The sequence below is a fragment of the Fukomys damarensis genome, unplaced genomic scaffold (genome assembly GCF_012274545.1).
Source record: "Fukomys damarensis isolate Sample0158 unplaced genomic scaffold, DMR_v1.0_HiC HiC_scaffold_15, whole genome shotgun sequence".
Classification (NCBI taxonomy): Eukaryota; Metazoa; Chordata; class Mammalia; order Rodentia; family Bathyergidae; genus Fukomys; species Fukomys damarensis.
This window is the reverse complement of record NW_022900927.1, coordinates 17,631,782-17,659,701: the sequence shown is the minus strand read 5'-3', so window position 1 is coordinate 17,659,701 and position 27,920 is coordinate 17,631,782. Positions and strand designations below refer to the sequence as shown.

Genomic DNA, 27,920 nt, shown 5'->3' with positions numbered 1-27,920 from the left:
CGGCGGGGCCGGTAATGGGCCTGGGGGTGCGGGGCGGAGGGTGCCGCCTCGTCCTTTCTCGGGACCTGCCCTCGGGCGGCTGTGGAGGAGTGGTCAAGCCCTGAGCCTTGCGGATGGAGGGGTCAGAAAGAGGGAAGCTCGGACGGGAGCGGTCGGGGGGCGGGGAGCTAGGACGCAGCTGGGAAGGAGTCGGGAAGAGGCGTGGGAGCGAGGGGCAGCGAGGACGCGGCCCGGCCTGTGGGGGCAGCTCGAGGCAGACAGATGGGCGGCTTGGAAGCCGGCGGGCTTGCGGATGAGGATTGAGGTTCGGAATGGAGTGAAGAATGATGTAGGATGGAGGGAAGTGAAGGAAGGGGAGGGGAAATAAAGGAAAATGTGGGAGGAGTGGTTGGGAATTTGTGAGTAGCAGGCTGGAAGGGATGAGAAAGGCTCACCAGGGGCTACAGAGGATGGGAATGAGCGGGAAGGTTAGGAATCAGAAATGAGTCGAGAGCTGAAGGGTTCATCAGGCGTGTTCATTAAGGGGAACTGGTGACTTGACGTGACTCTAGGTTTGCTTCTTAATGTCTCCTATTTTTCTAGCGTTGTGTGAAAATGAAAGCATAATTTGCCCTGCTTTCTAGCTTTTATCTTTTTGCACAGGCCCAAAATACGCAGCCTACTGCCATCCATCCCTGTGGTCTTGATTCGTCATTTTAAAAGGGTTTAGAGCGGCAGTGTAACACACAAACCGTTCTTCAGTATGAAAGGTTAGAAGTTGTTCCCAAGAGACAAACACTGTCTTCTTGTCCAGCAGTTTTCAGTTGACGGTAAATCCATGGTTGATTCATATTTTTCCTCCTTTACCGGTTTTCCGTCCTGTAAATCTCCAAAGCCAGGTTGTGCCAGTTTTAAATGACTGGCTATCCTTGAAAGGTAGTGCAGCCTCATGTCCCGCTTCTCCCAGGAGCTTGTGCCCTCGCTGTGAGGGTAAGTATAGACATGGAAAAGGCAGATTCAAACCTTGTATTAGTGAATGGGTAAAAACTGGAGCGTGGGACCAAGGGGATTTCCTTTAAACACCTGCAGGAGGTTTTCACTTGAGTACTTTATTTACTTTTGGGTACCAGGGATCGAACTTGGGTCCTTGTGCTTGTGAGGCAGGCGGTGGAACCACTGAGCTAAATCCCTGGCCTTCACTTGCGTATTTTATAAGCTTGTGATCCTGGTGATCATGAGGACGCATGGAGCCATGAAATTTGCAGTATTTGAGAATCAGTTACAGTAAAAGGAGAAACAGGGCAGGCCATTTACTTAGGTTTAGCTTAACACTTAGCAGCAAGCCTTTCTTCTAATCCAAGTTTGCAGCCTAGTACTCCTGATATTACTAGGTCCCTTGTCCTTTAGTAGAAGATTGGGCTCCCCTTAAGTGGAAAGGCTTTCTCCTGTAAGAAGTACCTCTTCTTAATATTTTGGACTCCTTTAAGAATGAGGATTAGTCAGGAGTGGTGGTAAATGCCTGTAAATTCAGCACCTGGGAAGCTAAGCCAGGAGGATCTCCGTGAGTTCAAAGCCAGCCTGGACTACATATTTCAAGGGCAGCCTGAACTTGAGACCATGCCTGAAAAAAAAAAAAAGAAAAAAGAAAAGAAATGAGCTTGTATTATCTAAACTTCAAAAGTACATCCTGCTTCCACCAAATTTTTCCTGGGAAGTCCTTTTTTTGCTAACCCTACATATTCTAGGGTTTTTGGTTTGTTTTGATGATTATGAGAGTCTTTATAGGCCTTAAAAAACTTAGATCGAGTATTAAAATACACATGGTGGTTTTATTTGGTGCTAGCTTAATGTCTTCCCTATTTTGTGAATCTGAACTACTTCATATACCTTTGGGAAATGTTTAGTCAGAAACACTTGAGGAAAGACCATAAGATAAGAAGCTATAGAATGTCAGATGACCTTTCATTTCACCGGCATTTAAAAGCTTTTATAGAAGGATGCATTTTTTTTGTCTAGTAGCATTTGTTGCTTGGGTTGATCATTTTGACAGTTAACTGTCAATTATGACCTACATACATTCCAGTCTCACCTTTATTATTTCCATATGAGTTTTAAGTGCTTTATATTATTATAATATAAAGTATAGTATTATAATTTTTTTGCTTATATTATAATTTATAAATATGTATTTTGAACACAGGCATCTGTCTTCTACCAGAGAGTATTTGAGAGGGGTGAGAATGACTGATTTCTAGTTTTGGATTGAAAGAAGATTAACATGGTGAATTGAAAGTATGGAACCTATTCTAGTTGTTACTGTTGCAAAGAAAGATTTCTCCAGGGCCCTATGGAAGTGGATGAAAGGTTTGTTCTTGGTGCCCATGAACATTTTTATCTAATAAGTCAAGTTCACAACAGAGTTGAAAAAAGGAAAGGGTTGAGATGTAAACCTATATTGGTTGTCAGGACACAGTAGATGGAATTTAAAAAATTTAAGTAATGAAGTTGATGTCAGAAAGTTATGCCAACAGATCCTGGGTAAGATGAAGAAAGCTGGGGCTGTGGAGTCTGCTTGAGGATTTTCCAGAGTGTCATCCTAGTTTATGGAGTATTTTGTTTAATTTTGTGGTGCTGGGGATCAAACTAAGGGCCTCACACATGCAAGTGCTCTAGATACTGTGTTACATCCTCAGCCCTTTAATGAAATAGCTAGATCATAGGTCAATATGCACATAATTTACAAAGCTAGATTTTGATTATTCTCATACAATTTAAGGAAGATATTTTTGTCCTGGGTTTCATATCTTTTTTTCTTTCTTGCCTATCTCCATCACTGTCCAGAAACCTCTAGAAGTGGGGAAGAGATACTCCAGGAATAAGCAGCTAGAAATCCTTGCTGCACTCTAGTGCACAGAAAATAACCTAAAGAGAAATGATACTCTTGAGGGCAGCTAGTTAAGGCAGTGGAGAATTTTAGTAATAAAAGTGATTTTGGAACAATGTGGGACTTAATGAGAAATAGTGAAAGGAAACCCATACTACTGGAAGCAAAGAGACACCTGAGGAAAGAGCGGAAGTGTACATTTGCTTCCAGTCATAAATCCCTGAGTGCTTCCAGGCCAAGGAAAGAGCCGATTATCTAGTACTAGCATTATCTAAAGTTTAGTTAAAACTGAAGGGGGACTAAGCCCTTTCAGAGAAAGCAGATTTTCAGCTCAGCCAGATTTCTTTTGTGATTGATAACATATTAAGTGGAAAAGAAAGATTAAATACAGTAGTCAACATTCTGCTTTTTCATTGCACCCACGTAAGTACTTAATCACAAATGTGTCTGTCTACACCGCTGTGCCCAGTTACAGAATGGAATGAAAAATTTTGTAGTTTATAAGTATCTTAAAAACATTAAAAAGTCCAGAATATGACCTCAGATTTTAACCTGAAAAACAACTGATAGTTTGGGCACATTTTAAAATTTAATTTTAATTTTTCAGATACTGGATTTTTCCCCCTCTCCCAGGCCAATTTATTTGAGGAACATGTTTGTCTGGGACCTTATGATAGTTGAGGTTTCTTAGGTACATCTTGTGACTTGAATGCAGAATTTTGATGTGATCTGGATAGATTAGGAAATAACTTCTCTAAAATACTTTTATGTTTGGTTGTCTTTGTACAGCTGATCGGCATTGCCTCCAAATACCTCTGAAAGTAGCTCTTAGCAGGCATCTCTTGCCACCACAGTGTATATATTCTGGGTAGCTGCTCTGCAGCAACGCAGCTCTGTCGGTCTGGGCAGTGTTGTTATTCCTGCTGCATAATTAGCAACTAGTGAGATCATAGTCTGGGATGATTCTGGCAGTTCTGAGGCAAAGCAAGACAGTCTTCATACCTCATCACACGTGGCTTCAGCTCTGACAGCATTTCTCCTGAGCAGATTCATGTCCTTCTGCGATTTAATTCCAAAGTCAGGGAAGGAGAAAGACTTGGGCCCAGGAAATGAACTCTCCGACTTACTGGGTGATGTGAGACACCATGTTGAAAACACTGGCAGCCATAGTGATATAACCAGAATAAATTGCCTCTTCTTTTGCTATTTGTTTTCCTTGTGGTTTCTTTTCAGAGGGCAAAGATTGTAAAGCTACGTTTTCCTTGCACAGCGGATGATGATAGACTGAATATAAGATTGGGAAAGATTCTGGTTTTTGTTTAGTGGTGCTGGGGATGAAACCCAGGCCCTGCAGTGTGCTAAGCAAGTGCTTTACCACTGAGCTACAGCTCCAGCCCTAGAGTCTGGGTTTTGAAGGCAACACAAATTGTAATTTTGGGTCCTTTCTTTAGTAGCAAATTTGCCCTTTACAGGAGGTTGGGAGATATTTTATACTTGTGAAGATCTAGGTCAAGGGTCTTCCTGACTGCTTATGTCCTTCAAAATTGAGAGCCTGGCGCAGCGTTTCCCAAAGTGTGCTGTGAAGATTATCTGCCCCCTAACATACTTTGGAAACCATGCAGGTTTGTGACACACTGAATTCTATGTTTTCTCCCAGATTTTGCCATGTCATTAGTATATAAAAAGGCTTCTAAGCTGTTTCCACCATGAGCGGTTTTATTTTTCTTCTTTTTTTGAGGGGAGAGGGGGAACAGTACTGGTGATTGAATTCAGGGCCTTCTCACTAAGTTACATCTCCAGCCTTTTTTTCATTTTTTTATTTTGCTAAGTTGCCCTGGCTGGACTTTAACTAATATTTCTGCCTCATCTTCCCAGAGTGCTGAGATTATAGGCCTGCCACCACCTCATTTGGTTTAAAATTTATTTTGAAACAAGGTCTCTGCATTACCCAAGTTGACATTGAACTTGTGATTCCCTGCCTCAGTTGGGCACCACTGTGTCCAGGTACAAGTAGTTTCCCAAACTAACTTGACACAATGTCCTATTTCCATGTAAAGGTTATTAATATCCATAGAACTAGTGTATTTAGCAAGACACACACTTTGGGAAATGCCATACTATTTTCTGACAGGGAAAAAAATCTTTGGGTCGTCTTAGGGTAGGCAAAACCTAATTCTGCCTTTGGTCCCCAGTTCTTCCCACTGGTCCCTTGGAGATCTCTCCTGTGTGATCAGAAGAGAGCAGCTCTTACCCTGGGCTAATGAAGCGTAAGCCCAGCTGGACTGGAACCAGAGGCCTTTCCTCCACTGGGAAAGGTGCTGCTGCTCAGCTACGCATCTCATTGTTCAGAGTAACTAAGCCTGAGGGAACTGAGAGGAAGTAAAAGTAGGAGAATTTTGGCTAGAATCAGTAGAGAGAAGTGACCTGATCTTGAGAGATCAGACATCAGTGCTAGGCCGGGTACTATCATTGTTGAAATAGAAAGCCAAGTAAGTGTATGGCCTGGGGCAGGGGTCCTGCCTTAGGACACCAGTGCTGATTCCTCTTTTCCCCTGGGCAGAATCCTAATGCACCTGGCTAGCTGCTGGTGAGCGGGGGCTTTGGGGCCAATGTGGTCGGCTTCCCAAGAAAACCCTTTGAAACCAATGGATGCATTCACGGGCTCTGGTCTCAAGAGGAAGTTTGATGATGTGGATGTGGGCTCATCAGTTTCCAACTCAGATGATGAGATCTCTAGCAGTGACAGTGCTGACAGCTGCGACAGCCTCAATCCTCCTACCACGGCCAGCTTCACACGTGAGTGAGCCACTCCCTCCTGTCTGCACCCACACTCCCCACATAAGAGAGTCCTTTGCTGCTCTTGGACAACTTCTGCCAGCTTGCAGATTCACCCGTATCTTCCCTTGCTCTTTAGAGGACCTCACTGCTCTCATATGCTTGACTCAAGCCTGATTTATTCTAGCTGATGCTACACATCTTGTGACTCTTGGGCCCCAGAATGGGTTGTAGTAGCTTGAAGAAGAAGGAATTCAGGACTTACCTTCCCCTAGCAGATTTCCATGGATTTTCTGGAAATTGGAACTATATGCAGGACATAAATGCTTAGTCCCTAGACAGTCATGACACCTCCAGGTTTTTTTTGTTTGTTTTGCTTTTTTTGTGATAGGCTTTTTATATGTAGCCCAGACTGGCCTTGAACTTGGAGCAGTTCTCGTGCTGCAGCCCGAGTGCTGGGATTATAGACATGTGCCCCCCACGCCTGGCAGATTTCTTAATTCATTTTTATTTTATTTGAGATAGGGTCTTGAATTTGATTGAGATTCTCCTCCTTCAGCCTCCCCAGTGCTGGGGTTACAGCAATATGCCACCATGCCCACCCTTAATTTTAATATTCTTTTTGTCTTGGTTTGGTTTTTTTGTTGTTTTTGGTTTTTTTTGGAGATGCACTTTTGCTATGTAGTTCAGGCTGGCTTTGAATTTACTATGTAATCTAGGCTACCGTCAAACTCAGGGATCCTCCTAATTCAGCCTCTAGAGTGCTGGGATTACAGGCATGCAACACCATGCCTGGCTGGATTTTTTAATTCTTATGGCTTAGTTAGTTCTTGGAAAGAACTTCTTTTTGTTTATTTTAGACAGGGTCTCACTATGTAGTTGAGACTGACCTGTAACTTACTGTGTAGCCCAGGCTGGTCTCAAACTCACAGTGATCCTCCTGCCTCAGCTGAGATTACAGGCGTGCGCCACCACACCTGGCTTGGAAAGAACTTCTGATACCTTTGATCAGGGGTTGTCCATGGGCCAAATCTGGACCACTGCCTGGTTTGGTAAATATGTTTCATTGGAGCACACTTAATCCATTGTCTGATTACTTTCATACTATGGCAGCACAGTGGAGTAGTTCACCAGAGACCTCATGACCTATACATCCTAAAATGTTTACTACCTGGCCCTTGTGGGAAAAAGTTTACCATTCCCTGCTGTAGATCAATCCTATCAAATAGAATTTTCTGCATTGTCCAGTAGCTGTGTGTGGCTCCTAAGCTTTGGAATATGGTCAGTGCAACTGAGGACCTGATTTTAAAAATGTATTTAATTTTAATTAACTTAAATTGCCACATGTGGCCAGTGAAGCTGCAGATTATTATATCCTGAAAGATCACCTAACAATTCTCCTTCCATCTGCTGTCTAAAAGTAGATTTTGTGGTCATCTGTGTAGGTGAAGTCAATCTGGAAGCTGTGATAAGCAGCTGAGGTTCAAGGCTCCTTCCAGCTGGATGTGGTGGCGCATGTCTGTAATCACAGCGCTCGTGAAGCTAAGGCAGATGGATTGTGAATTCGAGGGTAGCCTGGGCTACACAGTGAGACCCTGTCCACAAAACAGAAAGGGCAGAGGGGGGAGGCCTCTTCCAACTGTGCATTTATGATTCAAAAATATTAGAAAGTTCTCTAGGAATAGAGAATACATTTGGAGCTGAAAAGTTTAGAGCCAGGATAGGTTAAAAAAAAAAAAAAAGCCAATATCTGGGTTAATAATAACCTCCATCTCTTCTCCTTTCTTAGCCACATCCATCCTGAAGCGGCAGAAGCAGCTTCGGAGGAAGAATGTACGCTTTGACCAGGTGACTGTGTACTACTTCGCCAGACGCCAGGGCTTCACCAGCGTGCCCAGCCAAGGTGGTAGCTCTCTGGGCATGGCCCAGCGCCATAACTCTGTACGCAGCTACACACTCTGTGAGTTTGCCCAAGAGCAGGAAGTGAACCATCGAGAGATTCTTCGTGAGCACCTGAAGGAGGAGAAACTTCATGCAAAGAAAATGAAGGTGCCCAAGGGGTCTGGGGCCTCTGGTTCTTCCTGAATGTTAAGACAAAGTAGGAAATGATTTAGGCTCATTTTGAGAGAGTCTCACTATGTAGTGCAACCCACTTTGAACTTACTATGTGGCCCAGGCTGGCCTCAAACTTTCAATCCCCTTGCCTCAGCTTCCTGAATGCTAGATTTATAGGCCTGCACCACCACCTGCTAGGTCTCTCAAACTTTCAATCCCCTTGCCTCAGCTTCCTGAATGCTAGATTTATAGGCCTGCACCACCACATCTGCTAGGTCCATTGATTTTTTTTTTTTTTTTTTTGGTACTGGGATTGAACTCAGTTCCTTGCACTTGCAAGGCAGGCAGTGGAACCACTGAGCTAAATCCCCAGCCCTAGGTCCATTGATTTTTGATTAGACGATTATCCTTGGCATGTAGAGATTCCATATCTTTCTAATAAGAAATCTTGGAGTGGGAATCAAATCTCAGTCTGAGCCTCTCTTTTTTTGTCTTAGGAGGAGATATTTACCAGAGATAGAAAAATACCTTCTCTAGAATTCTTCCTCCTAACCCCCTTGTCCCTCAACAAATTTTTAAAATTAAACCATAATACTTGAAGCCTTTTAGATCTGTTACTTGGAACCTAAAGAAGCACAATTTCTTGTCAGATGATTGTCCCAGTTCGGTGTGGTAGGACCTGCCTATAATTCCAGCTACTCAGGAGGCTGAGGAAGGAGGGTTTTTAATTCAAGACCAGCTTGGGCAACTTAATGAGACTCTGACTCAAAATGAAATTTTAAAAAGGGCTGGAGATACAGTTCAGTAGTAGAGTGCTTGCCTGGCATGTGCAGGGTTCTGGGTTCAATCCCTAGTACTGAAAAAAAACAAATTCTCCTTTGCCTGAATGCATAGAACAGGTTTGGGAACTTTCACACTCTGAAAGGATCCTTCCATTTCTGTCATCTCCATCAACTATAGATGACAGTCTTCTCTGTCCAAACAGCAGCGTTATCACATAGTTATTTAGCTTTGTACAATACTATGCCTACCATCTAATAAAGTACTGGCTTTTTAGGTTAGGAGAAAGGGGCTGGAAGAACACCCAGCTTAGATAGCTTATTTCTTTCTTCCTTTCTCCCTCCCTCCCTCCCTCCTGAGGTAGAACCCAGGGCCTCATGCAGGCTAGGCAAGTGCTTTACCATTGAGCTATGCCCCTAACCCTCAGGTGGTTCTTGATAGCCACCACGCGCTATCCTTCTTAGCACTGTTTGGATGCTTTAAGACCACAGTTTTCCACTAGTCCTCAGAAATTACCCCAGGGCTGGGGATGTAGCTCAGTGGTAGAGCACTTATCTAGTGTGCAGGAGGCCCTGGGTTTGATCTCTCACACTGCACAAAAAAAATTTCTCTCAGGTTTGTGATGAGCCCGAAGCATGCTGACCTGTATTAAAAGAGGTGTGTTATTTCCAGGGTTGAGGGTGATACTCACCAGGGTGCGGTAGAATAGCAGAACTGATGGCAGGGGTGTAGGAAAACTAGATCTTAACTCTTTGCCTCTTTGAGAGCTTTTGTCTGCTTCCCTCAGCCTGTTTCTAAAGCCTCCACCTGTTTTTCTAACTAGAATGTCCAAGCTTCCCTGACTTGAGTCTGAGGAATTCTGTCATTGACCCTGTCACCTTCCTGCTGCTATAGCAACAACTAAGCAAATAAACACTCTTATCAGTGCTAAAGGACCTTCCCTTTTCCTAGAAGAGAACTTCTGAGTCCTAACTGGTAAAGAAATGATCTGTCAAAACAGGACACCATTCTGTTGTGTCCTCTCCTCCTTATAGGAATTCTAGAGGCAAAGCCAGACAAACCAAAGAGTGAGATAAAAGATTTCTACTTATTAGCAGAATGTTTAGTGAGCACCACCAGTGGTGGCATCTAAAGATCTTTGCATGTCAAAAGAAAACCCTTGCTTTACCTTGCCCAGATCCATATCCTCTTTTTGAAAGGTTTCCCTTTTTACACTCTATAAGGGAGGCAGTTGATCTAAAAAATATGTGTTATCTAATGTTTGATATGTTATCTAATGTTTGTTTTCCTTTTAGGCTGTTCCAATCATTCTTTAGAGCTTTGCAGCTTTAGTTGCCTACATTTTAAATTATTTTTATTTTAATGTTTGCATTAAAACATTGTCTATGTGGCCAGGTGTGGTGGTGCACGCCTGTAATCCGAGCACTCGGGAGGTTGAGGCAGGAGGATCGCTGTGAGTTCAAGATCAGCCTGGGCTACAGAGTGAGTTCCAGGTCAATCTCAACTACAGTGAGAACCTGTCTCAAACCCCGCCCCCCAGAAAAAACCATTGTCTATGTGGAATCCATTATTATGAATGACTTAGGAGTCAACTTTTCTTTCCCAAAGAATTCAGTTCTCTCAATACCTTTTTTTTGTTTTTGTTTTTTGAGACAGGGTCTCACTTTGTAGCCTAGGCTGGCCTCAAACTCACAGTGATCCTCCTGCCTCAGCATCCAGTACCATTTAATGTCTAAAAGACTTCTCACTGACTTGAAATGCCGTTTCTGTGATACTAAATTCTCTCACCTTAAACACAGGTTTCTTTCTGTTGCATCTCTAATCTCTTTCCTTTGAGAGGTTAACAGGAGGGAGGGTGCTTAAGAGGAGGCCAACCCTTGAGGCAGAGACAGGAGCAAGCCTAAAAACCTCTTGTAGTGGCCTGCCTGGTATAGAAGTGATAGGCTGGGGAATCCCCGGAAGTCCCACGTTACTTTTCTCCCCATCTCTCACCCCTGCCCCAAACCACCCAGGTGTGTGGCTTCCTACTCCAGCCTGTTGCATCACATGTCTCCCAGGAATTGTTCCTTTCCCAGCACTACTCTCTGGGTTTCTGATGAAATAAACCAAACACTCTAGTCACTCGGCTTCCATCTTGCTGGCAACATGCAGAGCTCCAGGGAACGTGAGGCTCCGTTTTCTTTGCTTGGATTCTTCAGCAATCCAATGAATGAGTTTGCAGAACTCATTCAGCTACAGATTGTCTTCAGTCTGTCCTTCCACGCACATGCCCTTTCCTGGCTCTGTCTGTATCAGCACAGAAAATCCAGATTATTGCCCATCGGTCGCATACTCAGTATTATTTATACCATCCTACCTCACACATGGAGCTTTTCTTTAAAGTCAAAAATGGCTTAGAAAGGAGAAAGAGTACATTATTCTAGATCCTGAGCTACAAGTGAGGGTTTTCTCGGACAGCTAATAATAATTTGCTTCTACCAGTAAAATGTAGCTCTTCTTAGCATTCACTGATAATTGTTCTCTGTGGGGACTCAGATTCATTGACAAGGACCTAGTAGCCTGGCACCACACTTTAATGTACCCTTCCTTAGAAAGAAGGTGATTTTAGATTCTCTGAGATACAAATCAAAGAGTGTTTAATGAGCTTATCTATATTTCCCAGGAACATCCAGCCAGTAATATACCTTCTCCACCCATGTTAGAAAGCAAATGAACCAAAGTCAGGGGAAGTGTCTGGGATTGGAGGGAATGTTTGAAGGAATAGGTTATCTTTTAGGATGGAAGATGAGACAGGTTTTTGAGAAACTTGGACGCAGAAAGATGTCTTTTGTTTTGGCAGGATGATGGTAGGGCCACATAAGTTTTTCTGTCTTTCTGCTTTTATTCTCTTGACCAGTCTGTAGCTACTAAATGTACATGTGGCTATTAAATTTAAAATTAAAAACTCAGTTTTTCAGCTGGGCATGGTGATACACACCTGTAATCTCAGCACTTTGGGAGGCTGAGGCAGGTGCTTCCCCAGTTCAAGCTCAGCCTGGACAGCTTAGTGAGACTGTGTCCCAAAAGGGGGTTGGGGGATTTTAGATGTAGCTCAGTGCAAAGGCCTTGTTTCAATCCCCAGTGTTCCCCTCAGCACACACACAGAAGCTCCCTCTGCTTTTTAGTTTCCATGTTCTGGAGTTCAGCAGCTGCATTGAGAGTGGCTTCTGTGTGGGGAGCATAGATCTTTCCCCTTGCTGCACAAGTTCAACATACAGTGCCACTCACTGTGAGGTTTGTGTTGCTATTTCCCCCAAGGCTGACCTTTCCATCTTTTGGCAGCTGACCAAGAATGGGACAGTGGAGTCGGTGGAGGCTGATGGCCTGACGCTGGATGACGTTTCAGATGAAGATATTGATGTGGAAAATGTGGAGGTAGATGATTACTTCTTCCTGCAGCCTCTGCCCACCAAACGGAGGCGGGCCCTATTGAGGGCTTCTGGGGTCCACCGAATTGATGCTGAAGAAAAGCAAGAACTTCGAGCCATCCGCCTTTCTCGAGAAGAGTGTGGTTGTGATTGTCGACTGTATTGTGACCCAGAGGCTTGTGCCTGTAGCCAGGCTGGGATTAAATGCCAGGTCAGTCAAAGTTGGCTGGGTAGTGTATCTACTGCAGGGTCAGGGTGTGTGGTGTGAGTACCAGTGAAGGTGGGGGACTGCCCATCCAGAGAGATGGAGTCCCTATTTGTAAACATGCTCCAGTTCCACAGCTCTTACCCACCAAGAAAGAGAACAAGCATGACAAGATTCTTAGGCTGTGGAGGTACCTATTATCTTTTTCTCTTTCCTACCTCAGGTGAGATAAAGTAGCTGTTAGCAAATGGAAAAACAGGGTTCAGTATATTTACCCTTTAGTAACTGTCCCTTAATACTGACAGATGTCTTGAGATAAAAAGAAGCAGAGAAAGGAGGTAGGCCTGTAGGTTCTATCTGTGAATCCTCATAGTTCTACTCCAATTTTGTAAAAATCGAAATGGTGTTGAGATTCTGTAAGTTAAGATCTGGGCTAGCAGAACTTAACACCTGAGTTTTATGACAGAAAATTAGCATCTCTCTGCCTTCTGGCAAGGGGCAATTTAGACATTTTGATAGAAAATAGCAGTACCAGCCAGGGATTTAGCTCAGCGGTTCGGTGGCCTGCCTTGCAAGCACAAGGACCATAGTAACAAAAAAAAAAAAAAAAAAAAAAAAAAGAAAAGAAAAAGAAAATAGCAGTACCATCCTAGAGAATGAAATTTATCTGGCTGGAACTTGTGGGAATATGGATGCTGAGTCCTTATGGTTCAACTTTTCCTACCAACTTTTCCTTCCTTATTTTTAGGCAAGTAACAAATAGTTACAGCAGATTGAGCCAAAAGGTGCCTTTCATGTTTAAGTTCCATAATGAATCAGTCTGAGAACAGTTTTAGAAAGACTCTTGAGTGTACATACATGCTTTTTTGCTTACTCGGGTTTTTAATGTTTAGTTTTTGGGTTTTTAGCCCTTCATTTTGGATATGAAGGGGAGATAAGGTAGAAAGCATCTCCTTTCCAAATATCCCTGGTCTGTAAGTTAATTATCTTGGTTACTGTTTCAGAAATAAATTAGTTAAATTTTCAGGGAAAAAATAAAGCAGGTAGGGAAATGCGGTCCATGGTTTGAACCTTCATTTTAGCCCCTTGGCAAGCTAAGGTGCATTTGCTTAGTTCCTTCAGTGTATTGTTTTGAATGAGTAGATCTTCCACTCACTGTCCCACACCGCTCATTGCAGAAGGCCGAAGGCCTGGTCCCAGTCTTTTGTTATCTCATTGAACCAGGTAAGTTCTGGAAGTCCCAAGGTACACAGATTTCTTCTCTGAGAACTGTCAGCATTCAGAGAGGCGTCTCAGCACTGTCTTACTGTAAGGAGCTTTTTTTGTGATTTTTGTCTACTTTTTACTTAAAAGACAAGTAAATGACTCTTGAGGTTACGCCACTAATCAGTGGCTGGCTAAGCTGGAATCCAAATGCAAGTGACCTGTAACTACCATCTAGTGCTCAGTTAACTTCATTTGCGTATTATGTTTTGAATTAGTTGCTTCTTTTCTTGTAAGACCTCAGTTCCCAGCTGCCTGTGTTTGCCAGTTGATGTGTCTTTTTCCACTGTTGGATCCAACAGTCTCCTCTGCCTCAACCTCCTTGTCCCCGCTTAGGTGGATCGCATGTCCTTTCCATGTGGCTGCTCCAGGGATGGCTGTGGGAACATGGCCGGGCGCATTGAGTTTAATCCAATCCGAGTCCGGACTCATTACCTCCACACCATCATGAAGCTGGAGCTGGAGAGCAAGCGGCAGGTGAGCCGCCCAGCAGCCCCAGAGGAGGAACCCTCACCTGCCACTGGTTGCAGCCTGACAGGAGCCCAGGGCTCTGAGACACAGGACTTCCAGGAGTTCCTTGCTGAGAATGAGACTGCAGTGATGCACCTGCAGAGCGCTGAGGAACTGGAGAGGCTGAAGGCCGAGGAGGATTCCAGTGGTTCCAGTGCCAGCCTGGACTCGAGCATGGAGAGCCTGGGTGTGTGCATCCTGGAGGAGCCACTGGCTGTTCCTGAAGAGCTTTGCCCAGGCCTCACTGCTCCCATTCTCATTCAGGCGCAACTACCCCCAGGCTCCTCCGTCCTGTGTTTTGCTGAGAACTCGGACCACCCGTCGGCTTCAACAGTGAATAGCCCATCCTACTTGAACAGTGGGCCCCTGGTGTACTACCAGGTGGAGCAGAGGTCAGTGCTGGGAGTGAAAGGAGAGGCTGGTACGGAAGAAGGCACAGCCACTTTCCCCAAGGAGAAGGATCTAAACGTCTTCTCTCTCCCCGTTACCTCACTGGTGGCTTGCAGCCCCACAGACCCAGCTGGCCTCTGTAAATCAGAAGTGGGGAAAACCCCCACCTTAGAAGCGCTGTTGCCAGAAGATTGTAACCCTGAGGAGCCTGAGAATGAAGACTTCCACCCCTCTTGGTCCCCCTCAAGCCTCCCCTTCCGCACGGACAATGAAGAGGGATGTGGGGTGGAGAAGAGTTCCCAGCAGAGAGAGGACCGGCCCCCTGAAGAGTCCGCCCTAGAACTTCCTATGGTGGTGTGACAGTGGGGAAGAGATAGGGCCTCTCCCCACTTTCTATTTATTCCCTTATTTTATCTAATGCCACTTCAAGACTGTAGAAGCAGCTGCTGCTCCCATGTTATTTTATTGGGGTCTTTGGGGGAAATGGGTGGGAAAGGATTGTTTGTACAAGTATTTTTTAAAAGGGAAACAGTAACCAAGGAGAACAGCTCCAGCTTGACCTGGGGATAGAGTCTTAAAGGCAGCTGCACAGTGCCTGATACTGAGCTTTCTGGGCCATCAGAACAAAGAAGTAGGATCTCACAGGAGGAGCTGGGTAATTCAAGCAGCTATTCTTTAGGGACCAAAACACAAGAATCTGAACAGTATGGCAAAGCCCTTGCTCTCCTGGGCTCCAGGGAGGTTCGAGCTCATTTGTCTCTGGTTATTCTAATACTCCGTCTTGGTGTGTCATCATACAGTCGCAAAGATCGCCTGGCAGGATCTAGAGAGGAGGGGTTAGAAGGGTTTCTGCTTCTATACAGAACCTCCAGAATTTCTAAAAATTTAACCTGCCTTTCTCTGACCCCTGTTTGGTAAATAAGTTAATATTTGACATGTTTGGTGTTCTCTGACCAGCTCCCCACACTGGGGATTCCTGGTCTGTAACTTGAATTACTGTACTTCTTTCACATACTTTTAGGTACTAGAGTTTAACTTGTCTGTCTTCTTTTTCTCCCATCAATTTTTCCTTTGAAGAAAAGGAGCTAACTTGGCTGGGGATGTGGTATAAAGAGCCCGAGGCTTTTGCTTGTATCTAACACTAGCTCTGTTGGGTGGCTTCGGGCAGGTCTCACCCTTCTCACAGGAGCCCATACAGAGCATTAACTATGTCCAAAGGAGGCCATCGGAACAGCCTGCTGTCTGGAGAGATGACTTGATTGTGTGATGTTTGCTTTTTCACCCAGCCCCTCCCCCCAAGATCTGAGCTTTAAATGGAAGGTAAGATGTGGTAATCTAAGGACATATACTAGTTTTTTAATTCTTTTTTCCTGTATCTATCTTCATGGTCCTTCTTGGATATACAGGGTTAGAGTTCTTATACTATTCCAGTTCAACTCCAAGAATTGCACATACTTACTAGACGACCTTCATCTTGGCACATAGACATCGGGAGACAAACCAATTCTTAAGTGCCACACACAATTCCCAAGTTCCAAAGGATTCATGATCTGATTGTAACCTTGGAAGTGTATAGGATGGGACTCAAATTCTGTCCTTACCTTTGTCACTGGTTCCTGTCCTCTTATATCTAGCTTATGTTTCAAGATCTGCTTCACTGAACGCCACTGATTTCTTTTTATTGCCTCAGTTTATCTTTGCCTCTGTTTTAAAATGGACACAGCAGGTAGAAAAACATATTCTCTAGCATATACCATGTTTCACTTCTGGTTGTGATTTATTAACCAGGAATGAAAAGAGTAAAAACTTTTTTGGTAGGGCGATAACTGTTCCTTCCTATTTGTCCATAAACCCTTTTCTTATGGGATAGTTAAGACTCTGGTGTCTTAAAGCAACCTTTTTGTATTTGTCAGCAGCATTTCACCTATAAAATCTGAGCCTCAAGGGCTTTGTAATTAATACAGATACATGTTTTAATCCATTCCGCCTTTCCTGTTCATTCCTGTTTTTGTTTGGTTTTATGTTAGGAAGGGAGTTCTTAATTAGGTGCATAGGTCTGTGTCTCTCCCCATCCCCCAGCCTCATAAAACAGAGTTGAGGGTCTTCAGTACCTGAGCTTTAGATACTCTTCCAAACTAAGCCGCGCTCCCCCTCCTTGAATGGGGACTCAAATACAAGATTGAAGCTTCCCTCTGAATTCAGCTCCACGGAGAAAAGACTTTGAAAATGTGTTGGAAGAAAAAGGAAGCTTTAAAAAAATCTCTCCTTCTGAGGCTCCAGCTTAATTTAGTGGGCAGTTTCCAACTGCTCAATAAGAAAGACATTAGCCTTTGGGATCAAATGAATTTAAATTTGTAATTATTAAACTCATTGCCAACCCACAAGATATTTGATATTTCTGCAAAACTCCACTTTCTGAGCCCATCCCTTCACTAACTACAGTTAGGATGCATTAACTCCAAACTTCTGAATGCTAAACGTTAGCATTTAGCATTAACTCTTGTCAAGCAAAGGGCCTTTTCTACAACCTAGTCCATCTCATTTCTGGTGCTACCTAAATTGGACAAAATGATAGCTTATGGTTGCTAGGAAAGGTAGACCTCTGACCATAGAAATGGATCACTTGAGGCCCACTCGGTCTAGGCCTAGATAAATGAAGCTTATTACCACCTTTCTCACATACTGTATACACAGGTAGTATTTTCAATGTGAATCCAAAGCTTGTCTGGTTCTCTGAAAATAATTTTTTCCCCTTTAGGTTCTTTACATTGTGATAATGCCGTATTTAAAGAGAATATTTAAATGTAATATTAAAGAAATATTCAAAAGAATGATGTGTTATTTATCTTGGCAGGTCACAGTACTTGTTAGAGAAAGGATGCTTTAGTTCCTAATTGACTGGAACCATTTAGGTCAATTAGGAATTTTAATGCTAATTAACAATGGGAACATGTTGTGATGGGAGTGTAGAATCTTCTCTTTGGAGCACCAAGAGCCTGCCTTACCTGCTCATATGTACCTCTTCAGCTGGAGCAGATCTGGCTCCTGCCCTCTTAGGGCTATGCCTGTAGTCCCTTTTCTCTATTTCTGATTACCACCTTAAAATGTCCACGAGATCAAATCAGTTTCTTCAAAACTTCTTTCATCCCATCAGAAAGTTCTATTCCAGCCAATTAAGTGTCTGTTATTAATAATCTATTATTAATTCTCTATGTCAGTCTTATAAAAGGAGCCTTAGCAAAATGATTAGAGTGTATGTAAGTAATCATCAGATGGTTTCAGGTGGTCTTTACTTGGGTTTAAAAACAGTGCTTCATGCATTACAATAAGTTATTACAGAGCTACAAATCACAGTGGTACACACACAAGCCACGTCCAACTTACTGTCTTGATGTAGATCTCTCCTGGTCTTCAAGGACAGTAATCAGTACCTTAAGGTTTTGACCCATGGCCCAAAGAAGCCACTGTCAGTTACAGTTGGATTCTGCAACACAGTGGAGGTAGCAAAGAACTGAAGACCCTTAGGGGCTGTCCAACAGCCCCGAAGTTAAGACAATGTGGGAGTGAAGGCTGTAAACCTTGGGGAAGCAGTCAAGCAGCACTTTCTTTTAAATCATTCCCTTCAGAATGTTCCAGTAAGTCCTTTTTTAAAAAAATGTTCAAAGGAATTTAAAAGGAAAAGGAGTAGTTAACCCATGCCATTGAGGACCAAAAAAAATGCTACTTTTGGTCACATCAGAAATGAGGCAAAGGTGGGCCAGGGAGATAGCTCAGTGGCACTGTGACTGTCTGACAACCAGAAGGTCTTGAATTGGATCTCCAGTGCCAAAAAAAAAAAAAGCAAAGGAGTACTGAAGTTAAGTACATGCATGGATATAAATGATCCAGCTTCACTAGGAATGTTCGCACCAGCTGGAAATTCTTTTAAAAAATTCACCAGTTATAAAGAACATGAGAGCTGATGAGTCTTAGGTGAAATATTTCCCCCAGGGCAAAATACTATGTAGGGACCCAGAAGAGACATCATGACAAAAGCCTAGTACAGAGGTTGCTGCCAACTCCAGCTTAATATGAGGGAGACAAGTGACAGCTCACACGGACCAGCCTTGGAAAGGGCTCTAGTTTGAGCTGTGAGCGGAATGTCTAGTTCCCACAAGGGTGATGACTTCGAAGCCCGTGGCACCTGCTCCTCGGCCTCCTGCACACCTAACCGTGCACACAGAGTGCAGACAAATGGTGTTTGGTCCCACACTGCTACATTCTATGACTGCAGGACAGTGCCGTCCATTCCATGGTTCACTCAGCGCCTTGTCCCAAGGTAGTTGGTGGAAAGCAGGACCACGTTGTGCAGCAAGAGGGACAGCTCGGTTTCTGAAAACAACGTCAGTGTTAGTGGTTTGGCTGGCGAACAGTTTGACTTCTAACTGCCTGCAGGTATACGAACTGAAACGCAGCAAGCCAAGTAGCAGTTAATGTGGCATTAAGAGGCTACTCTTCTCAGAGTTCCCTGCCTCATTTTAGCCCCTGCACACAGGCTTGCTTATGCTCCCACTATTTATATAAAGTAATCTCTTGTTCTTAATTCTCATGGAAGCGGAAAACTCAGAGGTGGCGATGGTTCTAAACACTTGTCGCTTTGAGATTCTTCTGGTAGAATTTGGAATTTTAGGGACTTTCTCAGCTTCAAGATTAGTAGATTTACTCTGATATCTAAAGGCCCAGAAAACATCCAAGACTTAGCCAGAGGTTCCAAACAGGAGACCAAAAGGCTTAATATCTACCCTCAAGATAACTTTCTTGCAGCCAGTACAGTATTTTTGTTTGAAGTGTAATGTCTTTAGATTAGTGCTTCTCAACTGGGACAGTTCTGCCTGTTCCTTTACTCTTCTAACACCAGGAACATTTGACAATGTCGAGATATCTTTGTTGGTTCTGTGGCATCTAGTCGGTAGAGGCCAGGGACATGGCTAACCATCTTATAATGTACAGGTAGCCCCCCCTCCCCCCACAAATGTCAGTGGTGTCAAGGCCGACAGACTGCTTCAGATTAACATGCCCTCCAGTATCCTCATGACTACCACTATCGCTTGTCTTACACAGTCTCCTTCATTACCTGCCTAGGCATGGAGTAGGCATGGGAATTTGTGCCCTTTCAAGTAGACCCATATGTTAGATAAAGGCCTCACAGTACTCAATAACTACAAAATAATCAGAGTAAAATACAAAAATGACTTAGCTTTCAGTGGCATAACCATAGAAATGTGTCTTACCTTTCAGGCTGCAGGAAATCTGTAGCCATTCCCCCAGCCAAGTTCGACACCTGTCTTCAGCAATATGGTTAGAATTCAGGCCACGGAGATAGCAAGCCTGTAGTATTCAGAAGAGAAATGGTCCTGAATAATTATGCAGTGAGTATGCCAAGGAATTGGAAATACATAAATAACTCTAGATTTCCTTTAAATTAGTTACAAACTTCATGCTCATATGAAACCTTTCACCATGAGAATCTGAACTAATGATGATTATGAGAAAAAGTAAAGAAGCATTGTGCTATCACTTGGATCTTAAATGTTCCCCAACGGTCCATGTGTTAAAGGCTTAGACCCCTCCATATGCTACTAGGAGGAAGCAGAAACTTTTAAGAGGTGAAGTCTCCTGAGGAACTTTCTTGTCAATGGGGTGTGCACCATGGGATACTTCTCCCAGTCTCCCTTTGGTTTCCTGGTTGTCATGAATAAGCAGCTCTATTCCCCCACGCACTTCCTGCCATGATGTGCTGCTAACTGATCAGTAGATCTTCTTATCAGAAGCTAACTGATCACAGACTGAAACCTCCGAAATGGTGAGCCAAAGTAAATCTTTTTAAGTCACTTAATCTGAGGTACGGTTATAGTAACGGCTATACAATCAAAAATAGGAGGTCTAAAGTGCAACGTTGTCCAACTACTTAGGAGGCCAAGGCAGGAGGATCACAAGTTCTAGGGCAGCCCAGGCAACTTAGTGAGAACCCTGTCTCAAAATAATAGTTTTTTTGAAAAAGTGTAGTACCCTTGATTTTTGAAATGCTAGAATACAAAATAAAATTACAGTGGCAGTTCCTTCCCACTAGTTTAATACACTGTGGGGAAAAAAAAAAGAGAGGAGATAAACTGAAAGAATAAAGATCTTGGGTTTTGATATAACAAGACAAGGAGCCATCGTAAGCTTCCAGGCCACTGGGATACTGCTTGATACTTCAATTAAGCACTTACTGATTTCACTTCCTGAGCAGTGAGCTGGCCAATCCCCAGTTTTGCCAAAGCCCTGTCCAGCTGGTGAATCACAGTGGTATGTGTCTTCAAACGATGTCTCAACAAGGGAGGAGGCAGGTAAGGTGTGAGAAGCATGGCCCTGCTCAAGGCTTTCTATGATAGCAGAACAGGAGAAAGTCAAATAGTATTACCTCAAAGATCTGAAATAGAATGAGTCTGTAGGAAAGAGAAAATCTCAAAGTGCTCACCATCTGCAAAGCCTTGAGTTGGTTTATGCCCAGAGGGTGGTTACAGAAACACTCTCTGAGAGTCAGGATGTCTTGTACTGCTGGGTGGGTACCATTCTGTATCTTGGGAGAGGTAAGAGATTGGTACATATTAGGAAGGTTACAATAGCCCTCCTTCCTAGTTTTAGTGCACACTGGATCTAACAAGAGTCCTGGTTTTCAGGAAGGTTAACTGGAGAAATACCTTGGTGCATAGTTCTGTCAGATGCCACCGGAGCCCTGCGTCAGAAATGAGAGGGCTGACCCTTTCTAAATGACTAATGATTTCTGAGTGGGACTGCTTCCGGAGAGCATGATAGATATCTAAGAAATCAATTTGTTGTTTGGGGGTCCAAAAATGTTTGATCAGTAGTTGCCTAGGAAACAAGTACCTAAAAGGAAAAAGAATCACAAAGTCACTTACGGAAACTATCTTTCAGGTGAGCTAAGCAAGTATCTGGCAGACATGAATACTAGGAAATAAAGGATGGAGATATTATTTTTCTACCTCAATGTTTTTTTTCTTAAATAAAGAAAATCTAGCCCATCATTTTAAGATACACCAAATGAAGCACAGTTTCAAGCAATACTGCTGAAATGGGGTATGAATAGAAGCAGTAAGTGGTAGGACAGCTTGGCACGCAGCAATCAGATAAAAAGTCCTTTTGAATTGAGGCACATGAACACTTTTTGGACTGCGTTACAAAGCTGGACACTATGTGTGATGTGGTCACCCTACCTGTAGCACAGTCCTTATATGAATACACTATGAAAAAGGCAACAAATTTGGTTTTTAATCATATTATGTGTGGAGGCTTTAAAATATGGCCACAGGTCTGGCATTCCTCCTAAGTACCGGTGGGGTTTATGTCTTCTTTCTTTCCATCTGGGTGATTCAGTCAACCAACAGGACAGAGCAGAAGTGATTCTGTGAACTCCAAGACAAGGTGATCAAAGGTCATGCAGATTCTTATTCACTGGAACCCTCACTCTTGGAGCCCTGACTTCCATATAAGAAGATCTACTACCATGAGGCTCTTGAAGAGGCCGTATGCAGGCACTGTGGTTGAGTTCTAGTGTTCCAGATGTCCCTGCCAAGGTACCAGGCATAACACCAACCTTGGACCCTTCAGACTAGTCCATTCAGCAGCTTCCACTGAGAAACCTGTCAACACCACATGGGTGAGAAAAAGCAATCACCTTTCTGAGCCATGCCAAAATTCATGACCCACAAAATCAGGGTTGCTTTAAGCTATTAAGTTTTGAGGTTATTTGTTATATACAAGATAAAACTGAAACAACATGTAACAGTTTAGAAGTGTCATCTTTGAATATGAAGTAATTGAACCATGGCATCAGAATATGAGATATATTACTTTCCTGAAGAAAAAAAATTTGTCCCAAATTATTATGCCTCTCAGGAAGTGAGATGCTGACTCCAGGATTGATGGAGAAGATCATGCTTCACATCTCCCTGGGCAGCAAGAAGACCTACTGCTACCATTTTGATGTGTCCAGGGAACCAAGGTTATGGACTGGCTTTTATGAAACCTTCAGATGATGAGAAGATTGGAGCAGGAAGTTCAATAACTCTGCCTAGCTTCTGAAATGAAAAGTTATTCTTAAGATAATTGTAAAAACATACTTCAGATGCTGAGGAGATGTAAGTCTGTACTTACATTAGCAAGAAGACCAGGTAGTTGGCAAAGGGTGGAATTGAAATGATACCCAAGAAAAGACACTTGGTGATGTCTTGACGGAACTGAAATAAAGACAGATGCAGTTTTAACACGTTAAATTCTTATAACAGATAATACTGTCACCCCACTGGGAAGTAAACTATTATAGCCCAGAAAAAAGACCAAGTTTGTTTCTATCTACTACTAGATGGTAAGGTCCTTGAGGAGACAACCTCTGGCCTGTTCCCTTTTCTATCCTAAACAATATCTAATATAGGGTCTGACATATCAAATCTCTGAAATGAATTCTTCCTGAACTGCAGAATTGGTCCTAGATACTTACTATCAATTTCAAAGTTGTTCATCAAGTCACTAGCAAATACTACATTCCTGCTGTCCTTTGGATCTTTACAGATTTTCATATGTACAGAAACGAATAGGATTTTAGTGCTTACAACTTTATTCAGGAAGCACGCCAGAAACTCTATGGCTATGCTATGGGCTACAATTCTGAATGAACCCAATTTTGACAAATAACCAAATGCTCTCATTTACTTCACTACTTTGATCTTCCAGCAAAGGGGAAAAGCATAATCATAGGTGAACATGAAAGGAAAGAAAAAGATCTGAGACCTTGTTTAATTGTAATTTCCTCACCACGAACTTCTGCATATCTGCCCCCAGCCCATACCTGTCTCAAATGCTCCATCTCCCGGTATGGAAGTTGATGAAACTTTATATTTTGCTTCCACATATTTGTCTTTATTCTTCTAGCTTTTCTGGCATCAGCCCAAAACATCTGTAATCCTGCCTCATTAAAGTAGAGGACAGAGTGTGCCGTTACCCAGTTTGAATCTTACCACAACTTCTTATTCTGTATTTACTCACATACACACATACTTGTCCCACCCCAAGATTAGATAAAAGCTTTAAACTAGGTTGCTTGAAATTCTTTTGAGGCTGACTATCCCTTTTTCTTCCAGCATATTACCTCTCTTGCAACTATGCTGGGTTTCTGTTCTTCTGCTATGGAATGACTGATTGTCCTCATAGACAGAATTTCACTATGTTACCCGGACTGGTTTCAAACCTGTGGGCTCAAGTGATCCTCCTGCCTCAGCCTCCCAAGTAACTGAGACTACAGGAATGTGCTACCATGGCCAACCCTCATAGGGAAGTTTTGCTCCATGTACCAACCCTATATTCCCCAGCCAGATTCTAATATCTCCTTTCTGAAACACTTTTATAGATAGTATAACTCAATATATTTCTATGATTGCATTTAAAATCTTTATTCTATGAAAAGTCTTACATTTATCTAGGACTTTAGATTTAATTTTTTATTTTACTGGTACATTTTAGATATACAGAATAACATTCATCATAGGGAATTTCTACCTGTACATGGATATCTTGCTTCTTTTTTTCCCCTCCCTATTCCCCTCCCTCCCTTCAACCCCTCTTCAGGACTTTAGTTTTAAAAAATTATTGCATATGTATGAACAAAATTATGCCTAGATTAGCTTCAAAATGATACAAGAGAAAACAAGCATATAAATAAGATCAGTGGCCATGAAATGATATGTTGAGTACATAGAAGTTAATTATTCTGCTTTTATGTATGTTTTAAGATTTCCACAATTAAGGTTTTTTTCCCCCATAATTAAAGGTTTTAAAACAAAAATACTCTCCAACCCTTCTTATTTGGTCCTCGTTATACACCTTGCGGGCAGACAAGGCAGCCATTCTTATCTCCACTTTATAGATAAGAATAGGTAACTTTTCAAGCCCATGAAGTTAGTAATAATTACTATAATAGAGTTGACAATGTGGTGGTTTATTATAGTGTTGTAAGTATAGCATATAATAGCTAACATTGTTGGGCATCTATTATAGATCAGGCCCTGTTCTAAGAATTTAACATATATTTTTATAGAATTACTTTTTTTTTGGTACCGGGGATCCAACTTGGGTCCTTGCTTGCAAGGCAGGCGGCGGAACTGAGCTAAATCCCCGGCCCTAGGTACTATTTTTATATCATAGATATGAAACTCAAGGGATAGAGAAGTAAGTTACTAGTTCAGTGACACAGTCACTAAGTGACAAGCTAAGGTTTGAATCAGGCGGTCTGGCTCGAGTGAACATTTGACATTCTGTATGTAATTTCTCAGTAACTAGGATATCTCTAATTTGAACCAAAACATTCAGAAGCCAAATATATGTAGTGCTATTTCCACTACAACATAATATCTAAGATAGGTTTGTAAAAAGCATCAGGCCACATTTTTTTATGGGCCATAAGTCACAGGGTAGGTCTATGCAGCTGTAAGGACAAGAACTTCTACAGCCAGGAGTGTGATTAAGAAAAGTACAAGGATAAACCTATAACCTCCTCCTTCCCGTGTTGTCAAAAGTTGTCCCTCACAACATTTTTTCTAGAAACATTTTCGAGAATGGCTAATTTTTTAAAAAATAGCTGAATGCATAAACATTTGTGAAACAGAAGACATCCCAGCTCACACCCCCACAGCAGAACCTGTAAAAGATCTTACTTATTCTAACTCTCTGACATTGCTCAGAATTATTCAGGGATTTCTATTGTAACTGTTTTTTTACCTTTCATGAAGATTGTGTACAGGACATAGAAGCGGGGGAAATGACGACCCAAGAAACGATGGTATTTCCCATTAAGCACTTTTGTCTTGGTCACCACATAAGAGATCAAGCTCTTCATATCTGTCTTTGGAGAAAGGTGAAGCTTTGAAGACCTACAAGGAAGATCAAAGAGACTCTCTGGGAACCAATCCTAGAAGGCCCATCACACCTGGGGTCTCTAGTGTAAAATACAAATCTCAGAGAATATAGGACTTGAAACTTGAAATCCCAAGAAGATCCTGGGTTCAAGGAGATATACACAATCAGATTGAGAGGGACAGATTTGGCAGAAGACAACCAATAAGAGAAGTCAGGAAGTGGTGTAAGCCTGAAAAGCGTGCAAGTCCTGGGGAATCTGCACTGCAAGCTAAGGCCAGAGGGAGAGGCAGGATCTGGATAATAGCGGTAAAACCTAAACTGAAAAGAGGAGGCTGAAAAATAAGCTTAGGACACGCGGGAGAGAACAGACAACACGGGGCACTTAGAGTCCACAGATCAGGAACCAGTTCCTTAGCGGAGATCAGAGCGCAATCCTGTAGTATGAAAACAATTCGAGCAAAGGCGTGCAACCCCAAGAATTAAGCAAGCAAGGTTGAGCCACTGGAGGGTCTGGACGTCAAAATGCTTTTATCTCTCCAGGTCCCTCACCGAAGGGCTCCCCAAGCAAGGCCAGAGCGACCAAATTGTAGCCTCCGGGTGACAACAGGTGCAAGAGTGATAGCCGAACCCCGCAGAGCAGCCCGAGCCCAGCACACCCTGGACAGCGCCATCTTCCCAACAAGGGAGGTGGGGAAAGGGAATAGGTCGTCTTCAGGTCAAAGTTTAATGTTCCACGACGCATGCGCATTTCCTGAGTGCTGATTGATACTGTAGGAAAGGTTTCGAAGACTGAGCAGGGAGGAAGGATCCGGATTGGACGAGGTAATACTTCCGGTTTGCGGACGCCGGAAATGGGCTCTGCGGGAGGGAGTGCGGGCTTCAGCCGGTGTGGGTTTGTAATCCTAAGGACGCAGTATCCTTGAGGAGCCTAGTGCCCTCCGCGATTCCCTAAGGCCTCAGGACCTCTCGGCGCTGCCCTTGACCTCTGCCTGTAGCCAGGTCATCGAGGCCTGGACCGTTAGGTATCGGGTGTCATTTTGACAGTTTGGGTCTCCAGTGCCTCTAAGTGATGGGAGGGCCGGCTGTGCCCCCTAGTGGCGGCGGCTGGATAGGCTGCGAGCCATCCACTTTCCAGTCAGCCTGGAGGCGGCCAGTGCACGCACTAACTGCTGAACGCTTTTATCTTTTCTCCTTTGGCATTTCTCCGAACTAGGTTTGTGGGAAAGTGTCTGTCGCTAAGTATTGAAGTCCAAGCTTGATCTCAACGTAAATGTTACTTTTCTAAGAGTTTCTCTGGCCACCCTTTCTGAAGTACTACTCACAAAAAGCGTGTGGATTTCCCCTGTATCACTAGATTGACAAAACACATCATGGTTTACTAACAGATTAAAAAATTATGGCCTAACTTATATCTGGAAGTAGATTTCCTGAATAAAAGTATAGATACTTTTCCCCTGTAATCTCAGGGAAGTGCTCTCTACAAATGAGCTACTCCCAATGAGTATAGGTGCTTTTGTTTAGGGTTGTTTTTTCATTTTTGGTGCTGGGAATGAATCATGCTAGAAAGCACTACCACGAAACTATATTCCAGCCCGAGAGATGCACTTTCACCTTGAATAGATGCAGTCAAGTTGTTCTCCAAAGTGCGCACGTCAATTTTATACTGTATGACAGAACTATTTTCTCAGCATTCTCACCAACCCTGAAAATGGTCACACTGTTAGGTTATTATTAGGTTACATATGTGAAATCAATCTCCTTGTGAGCTTAATTTGCATTTTCCTAGTTACCAGAGAGAGAATTTTGGAGACATTATTGATCATTTGGATTTCTTCTGAGAATTGTGCACATTTTTCTGTTGTGTTGTTAATCTCCATCATCATTGTTATTGCTTGGAGTCCTTGACAGATACTGTACACCAGTAGATTTCATTTGTACATGTTGCAGATGTCTTCTACCCATCTCCCTATTACTTGTATTTTAATCTTGTTAAATATATATAATTTATTCATTGAGACAGGGTCTTGCTGTACAGCTCAGGCTGGCCTTGAACTCATGTGATCCTTGTGCCTCAGCCTTCTGAGTGCTGGGATTAGAGGTGTGTGCCATTACACCTGATTCCAGTTTATATATACATACACACACACACATATATATATATATATATATGTGTGTGTGTGTGTGTGTGTGTATAGTGTGTGTGTGTATATATATATATACACACACACATATATATATACACTTTTATTGGTACATTTAATGTATGCAATATAAGACATTCATTGTAATCAATCTTGGTTCTTATTTTTTCCCCATTCCCCTGCCCTCCAACCCCTCCCTCCCTCCCAGTTTACAAAGACTTTGTTTCCATTATTTTTCATTTTATCATATTGATTCCATTCCCTTCTTTCCTTTCCCTACCCTTCCCATTTCCCTTTCCTCTTTGTCCCTTTTCTTCCTGTTTCACATTATCTGTTAATACCTTTTAGTCCTTATTTACACTTTCAGCTTCTCACACTAGAGAAACTTTCTGGTATTTACACATGTGTCCTATTTATCAGTTAAGAGTATTGCCTCAATGTGCATCCACTTAGCTATAAATGTCTGGATAGTATTCTATTTTATAAAAACCAAACAAACACATTTTCTTTACCCAGTCTCCAGATGATGGACAATTGGGCTGCTTCCAAGTTTTAGGTATTACAAATTGTGCTGCTATGAA

The 27,920-nt window shown here is 42.8% G+C and overlaps 2 protein-coding genes across 8 annotated transcripts; one reads left to right on the top strand and one right to left on the bottom strand.

Moving 5' to 3' along the window:
* On the top strand, positions 1–18,088 carry Csrnp2 (cysteine and serine rich nuclear protein 2). Of its 5 annotated transcripts, XM_010628544.1 has the most exons (7): positions 18–809; positions 2,180–2,343; positions 4,336–4,485; positions 5,424–5,659; positions 7,428–7,687; positions 11,795–12,091; positions 13,685–18,088. In XM_010628544.1, exons 4-7 carry the CDS (start codon positions 5,473–5,475, stop codon positions 14,606–14,608), a joined length of 1,668 nt encoding a protein of 555 aa, XP_010626846.1. In that variant the 5' UTR covers positions 18–809; positions 2,180–2,343; positions 4,336–4,485; positions 5,424–5,472; the 3' UTR covers positions 14,609–18,088. The 5 variants fall into 5 exon arrangements, with proteins under 5 accessions (XP_010626848.1, XP_010626846.1, XP_010626844.1 ...); XM_010628542.1 differs by having other exon boundaries at positions 2,180–4,485; XM_010628546.1 differs by lacking the exons at positions 18–809; positions 2,180–2,343; positions 4,336–4,485 and adding an exon at positions 1–11.
* Positions 18,089–18,184: 96 nt separating this feature from the next.
* Letmd1 (LETM1 domain containing 1) lies at positions 18,185–25,904 on the bottom strand. Of its 3 annotated transcripts, XM_010628547.3 has the most exons (9): positions 25,748–25,904; positions 25,061–25,212; positions 23,136–23,251; positions 22,445–22,527; positions 20,971–21,157; positions 20,748–20,849; positions 20,500–20,652; positions 19,519–19,615; positions 18,185–18,619 (listed from the first exon to the last, which is right to left on the bottom strand). In XM_010628547.3, exons 1-9 carry the CDS (start codon positions 25,867–25,869, stop codon positions 18,549–18,551), a joined length of 1,083 nt encoding a protein of 360 aa, XP_010626849.1. In that variant the 5' UTR covers positions 25,870–25,904; the 3' UTR covers positions 18,185–18,548. The 3 variants fall into 3 exon arrangements, with proteins under 3 accessions (XP_010626849.1, XP_033619516.1, XP_033619517.1); XM_033763625.1 differs by lacking the exon at positions 25,748–25,904 and having other exon boundaries at positions 23,136–23,255; positions 25,061–25,134; XM_033763626.1 differs by lacking the exons at positions 20,971–21,157; positions 23,136–23,251.
* Positions 25,905–27,920: the final 2,016 nt, after the last annotated feature.